The sequence below is a fragment of the Charadrius vociferus genome, unplaced genomic scaffold, assembly GCF_000708025.1.
Source record: "Charadrius vociferus isolate BGI_N301 unplaced genomic scaffold, ASM70802v2 scaffold161, whole genome shotgun sequence".
Taxonomy (NCBI): Eukaryota; Metazoa; Chordata; class Aves; order Charadriiformes; family Charadriidae; genus Charadrius; species Charadrius vociferus.
In genome coordinates, this window is record NW_009646928.1 from 1890998 (window position 1) to 1906732 (window position 15735).

The following is a 15735-nucleotide window of genomic DNA, read 5'->3' on the forward strand; positions in this document are numbered from 1 at the left end:
GAGCTACAGAAAAAGAGATATATATTCTCTTGTTCTATTTTGTCTTTTGATTAAGGAAGACAAAAGAAGTAAAGGGGTATACATATTGTAAGATTGATTCCCCCCCTTTTTTTATCTAGAGATTAATTATAATGAAATCCATGTACAAATTGCAGAAAACACTTGATATATCCTTTTTATGATATATACTGTTTCATATTCTGTAGTGGCTTTAATTCTTAACTACAGTAGACATACAGAAAAACAGAAAAAACGGCTGTTACAAAGTTTTGTTTGAGCTTTTTAAACTGAGTGATTAGCAGAAATAATGACCCTGTCAGCCTTAATCACATTAAAATGTGGTTAACATCATTTAATTTTTTCCACTTAATATGCGAAAATTTCCAGTAGATTTGCAGTGAAGGCCATTGAAATTCCATTAGAACAAGAATAAAAATTTCAGGCATCATTTATTCAGAGAGGGAATAAAGGTCTCGACTGAAAACTGCTGAATCTTTCTATTAGAGAAACTATGAATCATTGCATTGAGCAGTACCTTCAGCTTCTATAGTACTGAATCTGAGTTGCTTCTGAATGAATGGAATGAATTTGTAGCGTGATGCTTTTCTGAAAATTGCAGCATGTAAGTTTTGCACAAATGCAGTCAAATGCTTTCTCTGTAAAGGATTATTACATAAATTTTATAACTGCCGTAGACCTGGGGAAATACTTGTGCTTTAGGCATCTCATCACTGTGAAGTTCCATGTTTTGCATTATTTTCATTAAAACATTTAAAATATATCCTCTTTCCGATTGATATGTAATGTAGAGTTGTGGTTTCTTTGTGGTCAATAGCAAAATGAGGATATGTGCAGCTACGACTAGAATATTAAGTCACATCAAGTCTCCTGCACTCTTGGTGCTTCTTGTTGCATGCTCCACAGATATGTACCAAAAGTACAGCGCACAATAACTATATGAACATGCTAAAGAAAATATCAACTGCATCTTTTTCTGAGAGAAATTTTTCTTTCTGGGAAAGGTGCAATGTTTATATCTGATAAGATATAATATCTTTATTGAATTGTGTTTTTTTTTTTTTTTTTTGTCTGTGGTACTTAAGTAACTATACAGTGGATTGGGTTTTTTTGGTTGGTTGGTTTTTTTAACTGAGAAAAGAAACCAGGCTGAGCGACAGAAGGAGAAGAACTGTCAGATGGGATGGGAAAGTGGCTGTATTTTAGGAAGAAGGGTCAGAAAAGACTGTACTCGCTAGATTGTTCTCCTTACAAAACACGGCATGAAATTCAGAGGTACTATGCCTTTTTGTTTCTCGGCTCTTAGCAAGTGTCTGTGACATCTTATAGCCTTATATCTTCCCAGCTTCTAGTCTGTTGAGGGGTGAATACTCACTGTAGCTGCATTAGCTCAAGGATGGGTATGTAATGAGTACATTCAGTTTAGAATTTAATGTGTTTATTGGTTGCTTTCTTAGAAATTGCAAATGACGTACAGCTATATTAAATGTCTTGATGTTGTAATGGGAAACACTTTGAAGTCAGAAAATGTCAGAATGAAGGTTGCCACTGTATTTCAGAATCCCTGTCCTGCCCCAAAGGGTTGTCTGCTCATGGGTGTACCCAATGGCTCCCTTTCCTTTGTCTTGCTTTGTGCAAAGGACAAGCTTGCTCTTGAGGATGCAATAGGGGTTGGGTAGGATAGGAGACTTCTGATGATGGGATTCCCTTCGTCTGGAGCGAAACTCGAGACTGACACTTGAACTGGAGGAGGACAAGGCATAGCTTTGCATTAAAGGCATTTTACGTGACTGGAGATTTGGTGATGGAGAACTGGATTTTACTTCTGTCTCTTTTAGACTTCTCTTTGTGATACCAAGTAAGAAAATTCCATTACCATTTTCACACATTTTTAAATAATCATGTTCCTAATTTTCTTCATTTGACCAATTAGGATAATGGAGTCCAGTGTTCTCATTAGTGCTATTTTAAAAATGTGTACCTTGCTTAAATTATGAAATTACTTACTGCCAAGCTGTGACACAAGTACTGCAACCACCTCTTTTGCCTTGCCTGTGCTCTCCTCATGAGTGGTACTGGTAAAACTGTACATGGTATTATGGGCTACTTTGGACTTTTATTACATTTTATTTTGGAAGAGCAGAACTCATGAAGTCTAGTTTTCCAAGAGTCTGAGTCTTGTTTCCTTACAACAGTGATTCCGAATTTATACTCATTCTTTAAAAAGCAACGACATGGTGTGCTGAACAGCAGGCAGCATCACATTCTCCTCTGCTCGGGAGGACTTTTTGCATGGTGATCGCTCTACCAGCCTACTGCTGCTGGTCAGCCAGCTAGCTCCAGCCAAGCCAAATATGTGGTGGTTGAATTCTTCGTGCCTTTTCCCCAGTGGAGGCATTGTTTTTTACAAAACATGTAGGAACTTGATTTGTATGAGATTGAGACCTCTTTGTCCCCCTTTTGCATTTCTGCATAGTCTTTATGTACTTCTGAATTCACAAAGTGTAGTGCTTCCTTGTAACTATATGGTAATCCCTAAATTACTGTAATCCCTCCTCTGCATTCAGTAGAGAACCAGTTATTGTTGGTAGCTACACAGTATAATGACTTTCATAAATTAATTAAGGTGGGTTTTTTTTAATGGTAGCTGATTGTTTTGCACTTAGTATTGGGAGGCTGTTCACCGAACCTTGCTGCTGCCTTGGGTTGAAAATATTCTGCTGATTTCCAGCCTACGTTTTTCCATGGCTGGTTTATTTCATTGGTGGTTCTGGCAGCTTTGTCCTGTAGATTAAATAGTATCTTATCTAATTGGTGTTTACCTCCAGTACTCATTTAAAGTAGGCATTATCAATTTTCTCTGTCTCTGTTATTTACATGGGGTTCCCATTCCTCTGATAATCTTAGACCTGTTCTGAATTTAGCTGACCGTAGCTACACATAGTACTCCACATGCTTTCATTAATACCTTATATACAGATATAGTGCATCCTGTAAAACAAAGGGAAGCATTTCCGGTAGGATCTGTAGATTACATTTGCCTTTTTCCTGTTGCATTGTCTTGGTGTCTTAGAGTTGCTCTGAAGAAGACTAACCCATTGTGATCCCCCTTCTATGTCACTTCCAATTGATGATGACGATGTCCTTGAGGAGAACATCTCCTGTTCTTGTATCAAACATAAACTTTACATGCAACTAATGTTTGTGTCAAGGTCATTAATGTATTTAAACAAGATCAGTCCTAAGTCTGCTCCTTGTGAAACTTGATTAATGATATCCTTAAACACCAATTTGTTCTGTTAACAGATCCAGTGCATTACTCAGTACACAGTCTGTACAAATCCACTTCCTCCCTCTTCTCCAGCTGAATGAGTAGTTTCGCACACAGCACACTATCAAATACTTTATAGGTGTATTTCTCCTGCATAGAAAATCATATGTTATATCAGTGAGAGAATAAATTTATCAGAGCAGGCTTCATTTTTTCTTTTAAACCGAATTACTTATGTTTGCCAAGGTTATTTTATGTGATCATTTCTTCTTTGTTGGTGTCATTGCTCAACCAAACTAAGTCTAAAATAGCATTGTATCTGTTTATTAAGTGACTCCTTTGGTGGAGAACTGTCATGTCCCAAAATAACTACCTACTCTTGATTTTTTTAGTATTTTTCCTTGACTAGGTTTGCTTTTAACCATATATTACTTACTAAGGCTCTTGCCTGTTGAGCAGGCCTTTTCCAAACTTAAATTCTATGGTGGTTCTAAACTAGAAGAATCCATTTGAGCATTAAAATAGGAGTGGTGCTTTTCTTACAACTCCTGTGCTAGAAGACCGTAAGTGATTGCTTTAAGCAAATAAACAGTGTTTCTAAGGGTAAGAAAACATCTGGATGCAAGTTGAATAATTCACAACTTCACTATTGCTTTGGGTGTATGTATTATTTTAGTCCTCAGTTGCATGATTGGGTCAAGTGTTTTCAACTGCTGTTTTGGATAGAAAGGATGAATGTACAGAAAGTATATATCATTTTATAGATGCTGTTAGAAGTCTAGATTTTTTTTTTATTTGGGAGCTGATTAATGTTTTAAATTAATTTTTAATGACAATGCACCTCTACGTCATAGTTTTTTTCTCTTCAATGTAACTGTAGATCAGACCACATTCCTTATAGTATATCCCGTGCATATTTGAACTACTTTGAAAAAGTGAAATGATGTGATGTTTAGCTACAGAGAAATGTCAAAAACAATGCATTTATATGATATGAAAGATTTGCAAGCGCAAGCTAGCAATTGATAGTAATATTATAATTAGCTCTTTATACAGCCTGTTTTTTATTCATGAACATTTTCATTTATGTTGACAACTATCATGTATGCCACCACACATGGAGCCTTTCCTTTACTCAGAAGAGACTGAGCATGAATTAGTATGTTTTTGGGCTTATGTTCAGACTTTCTATTGAAAAATGGTTTCTGGGTCATAAAAATTAAAGTAGCTTGCATTTTAGGTTTGGCTTTTTGATCCTATTGTTAGCGGTAGTGTTTGTTACCACAGCACTGTAACTTCAAGGTGAAACTTCTTTTCACTCAAATAATTTTTTATTGTTAAAATTGCTGGGGGTGTTGAATGCATCCTAATTCCATAATCAATAAGAAAATGAAGATAGGTAAACTAGTAGTTTTATAATAAATCAAATTTTAGTTTTGTGTTTCTAAAAAACACAAAGGTTTTTTTAGTGTTTTCTAAAAAACACCCACAGAGTAAGAGTATTTATTTCTGACAGAAATTTACTTTGTCATTCCATTTTCAGCCATAAAAATCTTCATGTCTAACAGATCCTTTACAGTCCATCAGATAAATGGAGCGTAATTTCAGACACTGATCCAGATACTTATTCCTGCTTCTGAAAAAAATCAAAGTTAGTGTTCCCCTAGGACAAGTATGTTTTAGTAAATCATTCAGATATTCTTAAGTTTTTTTTCATTTCACCATAGTTTAGACAGGTAAACAGACTGTGTCTGTAGAATTGAACATTTTTGTGACAGCTTTTCAAATTAGTGAAGTGCATTTCATACAAAGCATCTCTGCACACTGTGAAAATCCCTAACTCATTTAGTGTTTTACTTGGACATGGTCATGTTCATATGACAGTACAGTATATGCTGTTGTATTTATTAGACAGTATTTTTGGGAAATGTATCAGCAGGAGGTAAGACTGAGGCACACCACTTAATTTTACGTAAGCATCTTAGGCACTTAAGGTCAGGGTTAGTTTCTAAAGCAGCCTATGAAAAGGGTGAGGGAAGATGCTTTAAGAAGAAAGTGAGAACAGGAGCCCTAATTTAAGTGCTCTGAATTGCCCTCAGAAGAGCCTCCTGCTTCATTAACTATATAGGGAGCAGAGCGAGATTAGGTATCTAAATCAGGTGTCTGAAATTAAACCTTGTATTCTTTGAGTTGATGTAGTCTGAATATTAACCATTCAACTAAATAACTCATTGTTATACTGAGAGCTTAGATGATGTTCTTTCTCCGGATAATTATTTAAGTTAATTTCTGATTTATTGACTAGCATATTCCAGCCTAATAACAAATTTGATCTTTTCTTTATCAAACACACCCCACACCCCCCCTTAGTCCAGTATTGCCATCATTTGTGAGTCTTATTACTAGTCTCGTTAAACTTGTTTCTTAAAACATCGCTCATAGTATCGTGTGGTCACAAAATGTTAGTACTTCATAATGGTCCAGGGGGGTGGGGTGAATAAGCAGGATTTATTATTTTAAATCTAATGCTCTTATTGTGGTAATCTCTGGCTCTTGCAATTTTAATACTTTCATAGTTTTTAACAACTGATGGAGGGAGGAAGAGAGCATTTATGTGAATTCTGTGGTCTGGAGAGACTCTGCAGTTAAGATCACAGACTAATTCTGGAGAAGCGAGGAAGGTGTTTCCCTCTATCATGTGTAAGCAGGAGAGGATATTTCATTAAGAGAACTGGGGGGAAATATTCTGACCCAGTTTGTTTAGGTTTTATTAAATTGTTGTGTGACATCAGCAAAAGCCCAAACTAACACATGTTGTAGTCTGCATTTGTGTTACTCATTAAAGGCTTTTTAATTATCACTAGTGGACTATATTCCAAATTACTCTTTATAGTGTCTTATTTCAAGTGTTGTTAGTATATATTTATTTAATTAAACGGGAGTTTTATGTAGATCATACTTTTTGTTTGAGAGTATGTCCTTGTATTTGCTTGTGTGCACACAGTAGATAGAAGAATTGAAGAATATAAATTTAAAATGGTGTTGTCCATTGTGCATTTCATGTAAAGTTTCTGTTCTTAAGGCATCACATGGTTTTTTGATCAAATATTCTATTTATGGATGGCTTATATTTTTTTATGGGATTACATAGTTTAGACTTTGCTGTAATATCATTGATATGAATTGTCCTACTTTTTTTTTGTACAGGACTCTTAAGAATACAGTTTTCTATGTGACATAAGAAGCCCTGTCAAGAGACAAAAGTTAAAATTATCATGCCATAACGTAAACCTGATTTTGGAATAGGGATACTTTCTGTTGATCTGTAGTAGTATCTTAGTCATCAGTTTTGTGACTGAAATTTGCTCCTTCTGCTATAATTTATGAACAAGTATTTGTTAAATTATTTTGTTATAGCTTTTGAGATAACCTTTCAAAACTCTGCATTTTATAAATGATAGCAGAAGGAAGATGACATGACTTTCTGAAGCAGTCTTTTCTGTCCAAAGTATATGTGCTGCAAGTGGAGCCTGGTATGCCTGTAACTGAAACGTAATGTGCACGATTTGTTGCAGTCTGCATTGTTATGCAGTTTCAGCAGTAGTTCAGTCTTGACTTTGCTTGATCCCTGCTGACGGCAACAGCCATGTCTTTTTTTTTTTTTTCCTTTTTTTTTATATTTCCTTTCTTGAGTTAAGACAGAATTAATTTTTGGAATTGGCAGACCAAGGAGAATGAGAGACTGTAAGCCTTTCACATACCAGCAGGTGCTACAGCAGCAGTGTAGTAGTGTTTTCATTATTGCTTAAGTCATAATTGTTTTTGATCACTTTAATGGGGACCATAATTTGGATAAAGAGATATTACTGACGTCTTGAAAATTAGATCAGAAACGAATCTTTTAAAAAGGATTTCAAGATCTTTATTCTTCATGAATGATGCTTCTTACAAATGTTTAAAAAAGGGTTACCTCGACTGACCTTTTGTTAGATGGAATTTGCTGTATGAGGTACTGAAAAATCTTTTCTTACTGGGAGCTTTATATCGATTAGCAGAAAAAGTAATTCTGGATTATTTTACCTCTTTCTCTCCGTCTTTCTACCATCTTGATATTTTTTTAATCAAACTTGGTTGTAGGTCATCAACTAGATTTTTCTATTATGCATGCTTTATTTCTCCTAGTTATAAAAGTATTTTGTCCATTAACTACAGTCTGTACTTGATTTGCAGGTAATATGTCTTCTGATATTTCTTTCACAGTTCCAACATCTTGCAAACCCAAAACACCTAAACAAGTTTCATGTCAGTTAAGCCAAGTCTTTGTATGAAATATGTTCAAAAAGTGGTCAGTAGTATAAAGTTGTAAGTGAAGTGTTCTCTCTGTATGTGTTTTTAACATACCATTAAACACTGAATATCTCCAGGTAGCTTTCTAGACCAGATAAACTGAGAACTGTATGCTACTACCGTATTATGTTAGACAATTTGTTAACAGAATTATGTCTTGAGGGCATGAAGTGCTTTCATATGAATTTCCAGAATGTTTTTCCCCTGTCAACTAATGTTGTTTTCTGCCTTGAAGAATCTATTTTTAAGTGATTTCATATGGGATAATTTTTACTCAAGAGTCATGCCATATACAAGCATTCTCCAATAATAAACATCAAAGTTCCCGATTGAACTTGGCTTTGTGGCATTGCTCTTTTTTGGGTGGTAGGCTAACTTAAGGCACTCCCATCCTTAACAGCCTTCACCTGTTCCTGCACCACCCTTCAGTTACATTGGCACAACCAGTTGTAAGGATATATGGGCCAGTGAATTAGTTCAGCATAGAAGAAACTGGGTGAGGAGGTGGGGTATGGAAGAAATAAATTCTCCCTTCCTCCCTCCCGAAACTGCTGTTTGCGGGATTATTTTTGTTGGGGAACAGCTTGAGTATGCCTGCAGGGAGTGCTGGTAGGGTCCCTGCTCCACGTGAAGCTCATAGCAGAAAAGCAAGTGTAACATCTGGATAGATAAGAAATGGGATGAGAAGCTCATGTCCAGATTAAGAAAATATTTCTTTAGAATCTGGAATGCCACAGGAACTAAAATAGTAGGTGCAATACTGGTCGCCCCATGTAACGAATGATTTTGCAGAATTATAGGGGATTTAAGATAATGGCCGTGATAGAGATCAAGGCCCTGGAAAAACTTGCTTTGACACACATGAGGCAGAGAGCCTGGGATTAGTTACGTTTCAAAGGAGAATGTTATGGAAAGTTATAAACCCATCTGTAATAAATGGCAAATGACAGTGTTGATCAGGAACTTAGATTATTCTTCTCTTGGTTCAGTATCAGTTGAAATTACAATGAAGTTAAAAAGTGTGAAAAGTATGAAATCCAGATCCAGAAAGAAATACCTATTCTGTCATAAGATTCCTGAGATCATGAGATGTGTCGCAAGTCCCCGAAAATGTTGTGGTAAAGAATTTTAAGGACTATTCACGTTTCAAGGCTCAAGTCAATACATGTTGGAAATGGGAATGACATCTAACGTGTGAGAGAGGTTCTCCACGTTGGTCTCCTGTAAGGTTCATCTGGCTGCAATGACTAAATACTGGAGGGGATACGAACATCAGACTCTAGGAAAGTATCAAGGAACTTAAAGCATTCAGAATGCACAGGATAAATGAAATTCTGAGTTCCTGAAGCTCTTGTCCTGGGGGGCTGAGAGGAGGCTCCTGACCAGGGAGCAGCCCAGCGTGTGCAGGCAGTGCTTTTGTTCTGAAGTGTTGCTAGAAAGTATTTGCAGGTGACTGGTGGGGGGTGGGAAAGGGCCTTTTGAAATCTAAGGATTGCTGTGTTCCTCCTGGCCATCTGGAGCGAGGGATAAAAAAATAAATTTGTAAATGGCACTGATGATTTGAAACAGGATTGCTCAGGTCAATGACAGGTACTCCCAAACCTCTGCAGGTTTGTCTTCATAAAAAGCAAACTATGATGGTGGGGAATAAACTACCTTTTTATTCTTGAATGTTTTCCCGTTTAGTCTTCCATTGTCTTTATGCAGTGCAAGAAGAAAAGGATACCCTAACAAGGCAGGTAGCAATAAGAGTTATAGCATGTTAATCTGTTACAGCACAGTGTCACCTGTGCTTCCCACTTCCACTTCTTAACTTCTGCCACTGACCTATTTTGCGATACAAAATTATTATATACATTGGTTTCATCATTTTCACCATTCCATTCCTTGTTGATTATATAAATTTGGAATGAAAGCTTACTGAGGCTATGGATGTTTCTTATTTATGTAACAGTACACATACATATACATCTACATATACGTACAGCACTGAGGACAGTGGGACCTGATCTTTGTGGAGTCGGTGCACGCTAACAGAACAGAAGGGAAGGACACCACTTACGAACTGTGTCATGCAGTACTGGTGCCTAGGTAGATTAGACCTTCTCCCATCCCACCAAATCAGCCAAATCTATTAGGGAAAAAAAAATAATTCCCTAATTTATCATCATTTTAGATAACTTGTGGATAATAAGTGAGGCTTCGAAAGATAAAAGAAAGGTACAAAGAGGAGGAACAAACAAGACATTTTTAAGTCAATGAATTTTCCTTTAATTTCAAGAAAAATGTTGGAACAATTCAACTGTTTTTAATCACCTAGAAGCAAACCATTGTCTTCACAAATTCGTGTTGGCTATTACTTGTCTAAATTGTCAGATGATTCTAATATTTTTTTTTTTGTCATAAATTTAATGGTAGTGCATATAGGGAAAAAATATACTTTACTGCATATTGGGGTTTTTATTAAGCTTTTCAAGGTTTCAGTACCTTACAATATTTTCATAAACAAGATAGGAAATATTGGCTAGATGGAAATTACGGGAAGTTGAGTGTGCAAGACTGGTTGGAAGATAATACACAGACCATAGTTATCAGTGATTCACTTTCCAAATGGAAGAGTATCTCATTATGAGATCTGCAGAAGCGGCTGCTGGTTGAATACTGTTACGTATTTCCATTAATGAGCTGGATGATGAGCATTCTTGTTAAATCTGTAGATGACCCCAAACTAGGAGATGTACAGGTATGTATAGAACAAAATTAGAATTTAGGAGCATCTCAAAAAATAGAAGAAATCATTAGGGGAAAAAAAAAAAGCTAGGGTGCAACTTCTGAGAATGATTTTATGCAGGAATAATCAACTATGCAAATATAGTATTAAGAATAGCTAGTCAAGCAGGGTCATACAATAAGTTATAAACTGAGCATGAGATAATGGTGCAGTGCTGTCACAAAAAAAGCAAAGGCTGTACTGTGTTTTATAAACAGGAGAATCACCTGAAAAATGTGAGAGTTGATCCTCTAGCTGTTTTTAACTCTTATAAGACATTATTATTGAGAGCTCTGAGGAGTGCATTAGGTACTGTGTGCTTCCAGGAGCTTTTAGACCAATTGGAGAGAGTCCAGAAAAAGGTTCAAAGTTAGAAATAATATGTGGCTTACAAGGAAAGCAAAAAAGAAATAGGTAGTGTTTATTCCATAGTGTTTAGTCCATAGTGTATAGACTCAGTTAAACTAATGCATTTAAATTGAAGTAAAGATGACTCAGGCTACACGTATGGAAAACTTTTCAATGGTGGGGAACAAAGCACTAAATAAATTGAGTTTGGAAGGTTTTAAAAATCTGGGGTTGCTCAGAACTGCCAACGAGAAGAGCCTGTTGGAATTGCTAGGTCCTCTTATTTTCACTCCTATCTGTAGATCTATTTTTCAATCTTTTGTATGTTTTGATCGCTTGGTTTGATCTTACCTCATTATCTACATTTGTTTCTTACCTTCTTGTGGTGATGCCTGGTATTTTCTTCTTCCCTGCCATGCTGTTTTGTTTCTGCCGATTTCCACTCGTAGTTTGGGTGTAGAACAGAAAAGCAATTGTTTCTCTTCCATGAGTTAGATGAGGGGTTTTTTTTTGGTCTTGTACAAAAGCGTACTTTCACAAATCACCTTTCTTCTCAGGGGTCAGTTTTTCAGATCATCTTGTCTTGCAGGTGTCCACTGAGCTTAAGTTCTCTCTGCAGCTTCTGTCTTCCATCACTACTTGTGATTTCCATCTGAACTCTGTCTCTGTTCCCAGCTGGATCTCTCATGTGAAACTCCGTCAAATATCGATTTGTAGTTAATGTACATTCTGCAACTTTTGTACCTCTTTATTTTGGTTGTCTGCAGGTTTTGGTTTCTTCTGCCTCAGGAACCATCACCATTTTAAAGTGAAGGAGCTCCCTTCTGCACAACTCCCCTTTCTGGTGCTCTTTGCTTATTGGCCTTCTCAGTGAGAGCCCTCATTTTTAAGCCTTTCTCCAAGGTCTGTTCTGCATTCTGATTTAACATCAGGAGTTAACTGTGGTAGTTGTCCTGATCTTTCTGCATGTGAAATCACTGGCTGCTTTCGTTTACTTTTTCCTTGTCAGGCTGATGGAGAGTTAATAACTAGAATGCCTTTAAATGACGCCTTCGTCAAATTTTAGAATCTAGTAGTCGCAAGGAAACATCTTGGTCTTCACAGCTTTTCTGAGTTAGTAGTAGATATGCTGACATGCTTTTGTCCTTCCTTATCACCTTGTCAGCCAACAGTAACAGTGTTAGGTGGAAGCGAGCATTTTAATTCCTCTTGGCCATTTTTCCTGGTCAGAATTTTGAGTGCTGCCTTCACTTGCAAGTTGTTCAGATCTGGTTTTGTTCTTGTCTTGGTTTTGTTCTTATGTCAGGTTTTTACACAGTTGTCTTCTTAATAGAGTTTTCGATTCAACTTTTATTTAAGATTTTCTTTTTGCTATCGCAGAATGAATGGTTGTCTTACTGTCTCTTGAGTCTGTATTTTTTTCCAGAAAGGATATTTTGTCCGTTTGTGGCAAATAGTATCAAATTTCAATCCAGGAACCCTCTCTAGTTGCTGTTGGCATACTCCTCTTCTCCCCAGAGCCACCCGGAAGGAAGAGCCAAGCCACCTCAATAGGAGAAGGCTGTTGGATGTCCAGAAATGCTCCGAGAGATCCCTCACTGCTACTACTGAGTAGTACTAGAATAAGGCTTTCTTCTTTCTGCTCTATATTTTATAATCAGAATTGAGTTTTAACTCTACTAATAATGAAAACCTAATCAGGAAAGAGGATATTTTTAATTGCTTTTAGTGTGTACACTGTTTTCACATAGTTTTCAGTTTACTTTGTCAGGAAGGGTTTTCATCTCAAGCACTTCCATGTTTCTTAAAGCAGTTGCAGCTGTTAATCGTGGTCATTCGTTCTGCCCGTTTCTCCCTTTTTTCGGGGTGGGTGGGTTCTTTTTGTTTTTTCTTTTCATTTTGTTACATTTTAGTGTTTGGGGTTTTTTTTTAATTGAGATTTTCTTAAGTGTCAATAGTTTCAGTCTAAAATCCAATACTCTTCATCATTCATTATCAACTATAGTGTAAAATAATGGAGAGATACTCCAGGATTTGCTTATCTTAACAAAGGCTCAAATGAGTGTGCTAATGCTGTCCTCTTACCAGACATACAGCATTTCCATGGAAAAATTATGTGCTCAAATAAAACAGATTTTGACATTAATTCTTACCATTTGTTAAGAGAATTTTGTTCTCTTTAGCATACTTGGTTATCCCTAAAAGGAAAGCAAACTTGCACTATTACTTTACTGACTATTAGTCAAGCATTTTTGCTTTGGAGAGAATTTAATTTAGAAATCTATCAGTATTTATATTTGAGTATTTACCTTTTTTGTTTTCGTTATTTTGATCACCATTAGGGGAGTTCCGTGGTACTTTTTAGTAATTCCTGTGACATTGAAAGTCACAAAAGTGAAAGACTCAGGCAGAGAACCCGACTGTCTGTACGGAGTGGGATGCAGTACCTTATTCTTTTAGTGAGGCTGTAGCAGGTCTGATGTCAGTCACTTCAGAGACCTTTAGACCTCAGTGCTCATTTATTGCTAAAATGTACCAGCTCTGCTCCTGCATTATGAAGATCATCTGTCAACACTTTGAGATATTCTCCTTTGTTATTAAGCTTGTGATGCTCTACACTGTCAGGTTTTTTGCCAATTATAGTTAAGGTACAATGGTGTATTCACTGGATCAAAGTCTCACACTGGCGGTAGAGGAATGATTTGTAAGTCTTTATTCATCTGAATTGTACAATAGAATACCTGAGGAATGCAAATAATCCCTCTAAGGACTCAATAGAAAAGCTGTTAAAATGACAGTCTGAGACTATTATTATTCTGAATTGGTGTTTTAGCCAAAGTAATTATTTCTTATCTTGTTGTTCCACAATAGTTCTTAGTTTATTAGTTACGATGACCATATTTACCAAACAGAATTTGAATCCAATTTTTGAAGTTACTTTTATGCTCATTTGACTTTTTCAAGTTTGCGCGTTTCATTCTGTCTTTCACTTGGTATGTTATTTAATTAGTCTAGACACCAGTGTTAGATACTTTCTTAAAAAAAATAAATAAAAAGGGTGGATGCACAGATGTTGAAGTACACTTACGAACAGCAGATCCATTTCTAGATCCATTTTCTGTAAAAGGTTGGCATTTATGATACCCAGTTTTTGATACCCAGTTTGTTAGCCAAAATAAATTAGTTAACTACAAATGTCAGTTTTAGAAATGCTGTTAAATGTCACATGTCACATTCAGAAATGCACCTTAACTGTGGTTTTCAGTTCAGACTTTTCTGAAGGCAATAGTGTTTCCGTATCAGTCCTGGATACCAGACTATATTTTCATTGGATAACTGGAGGAAAAAAAGATTAGTATAATGAGGATTGAAAACCACTGATGGGGTATTTACATAAGTAAATGATAGAAGACCAGCCTTATATAACAAACGTGTGAAAACTGTTGAGTGAACTTTTATATTCTTTGTCCCATCTAAAACCCTACTCAGTGGGCCATGCACTTAATCTCATAATAGCTCTGATCCCCTGCTATTTTCTTTGACAAATGTGTGTTGATGAACTTGTGGTTCAGTTCATTTTTTTTTCCTGAAGTGACATTTGCATTGATTATTTAAAGGTTTGCAGGCCACAGTTTCAAAGCACTTTAGTATAATAGCTGTTAAAACCTTAGTCTAAATCTTGGAGATTAGCAGGACTAAGAAAAAGAACTCAGCAAGCATAAAACCCTGTACTGTATGGTGGGTGCTTCAGGTCTGAAACATCTATGGCACCCAAAGTACTGTATTTTGTACTTTGTGTCTTACTGTGCAGGAAATATTCCTATACCTCTTGAGTTTTCTTGCTGAGCATACAGAGTTTTCATTCTTGCCGTTCACACCTGTTCAGAAATAGTGCCCTATAAATAATATTGAACTCCTTACAGATAATTTATGAATGTCTCCCTTAAATTTAAAATAAATAGTAGTGGCAGTCGTGAATGTGATGCCTGTGTTTAAAGATTGTTTAAACATCAGCTATTGCTGCAAAGATTTTCTTAATTTTTAATAGGATATTGAACATTCAAAAACTAGCACCATGAATCTGTAGCTCGAAATTTGTTGTTTCGTTCAACTAAAAAAAAATATATTAGATGTACAGCAAACTATTACTGATGCTGCCAGTTATTGAAGATGAAGAGAAATAGGAAATTTGATTATTTAAAAATAATAATGTATAGCATCTAGAAACTTTGTCCTGGGGAGGTAGTAGAAAGGTGGGAGAAACTAGTAGAAACACATCCCTGTATTCATTAACTATGGCATACTCCAACATCAATAGCCAGAAAAAGCAGGGTGCTGCTTGCTGTCTAGGAGTTTATAGAATGTAGTATTCTTTTCTGTCTGCTCATATCACGGGCCCTAGCTGCTGAGATACTTAAAAAAAAACCCAAAACCCAAACAACAAAACTTGAAGGCCCCCAGTTTTACCACATTTGATAAATATCACTCTTGGAAGTTGCAGAAAAATGTACGTCCACAGATCTACAAAGTTTTATTCAGTTAGCATTTTAAATTGCAAGTATTTAACCTCCACCAAAAACCTAGTTATTGTCTCAAATTGTGCCTATTTCTGATAGATTAAATGCCAAACAGAAACCAAGAAACAGTGAAATGTTAATGGAGTACACCTGAAGCAATTGCTGCCTGTTAATGCCTTGACCTTGGAAAGCAATACACAAAAAGATGGCATCATAAAACCGTGCAATTCTTATGAATATGTATGTGCTACTTGATAATAATGAATGTGGTACAGCCATGCATGCACTACAAGATAATGTTGTGCCCTTTGTTGTCTACAGGTTGATAAAAATTAAAGAGTGGGTGGACAAGCACGACCCGGGTGCTTTGGTCATTCCTTTTAGTGGGGCCTTGGAACTCAAGTTGCAAGATATGAGTGCTGAGGAGAAACAGAAGTATCTGGAAGAGAACATGACACAAAGGT

General features: G+C 36.3%; 1 protein-coding gene across 1 annotated transcript in view; it reads left to right on the plus strand.

The window, feature by feature from the left end:
- OLA1 (Obg-like ATPase 1) overlaps window positions 1–15735 on the plus strand; it is a 99893-nt gene that overhangs the window by 76633 nt on the left and 7525 nt on the right. Inside the window, exon 6 of the mRNA XM_009894540.1 lies at window positions 15593–15733. Within this exon, the coding sequence (XP_009892842.1) occupies window positions 15593–15733 (141 nt within the window). The remainder of the gene's footprint in view (window positions 1–15592; window positions 15734–15735) is intronic.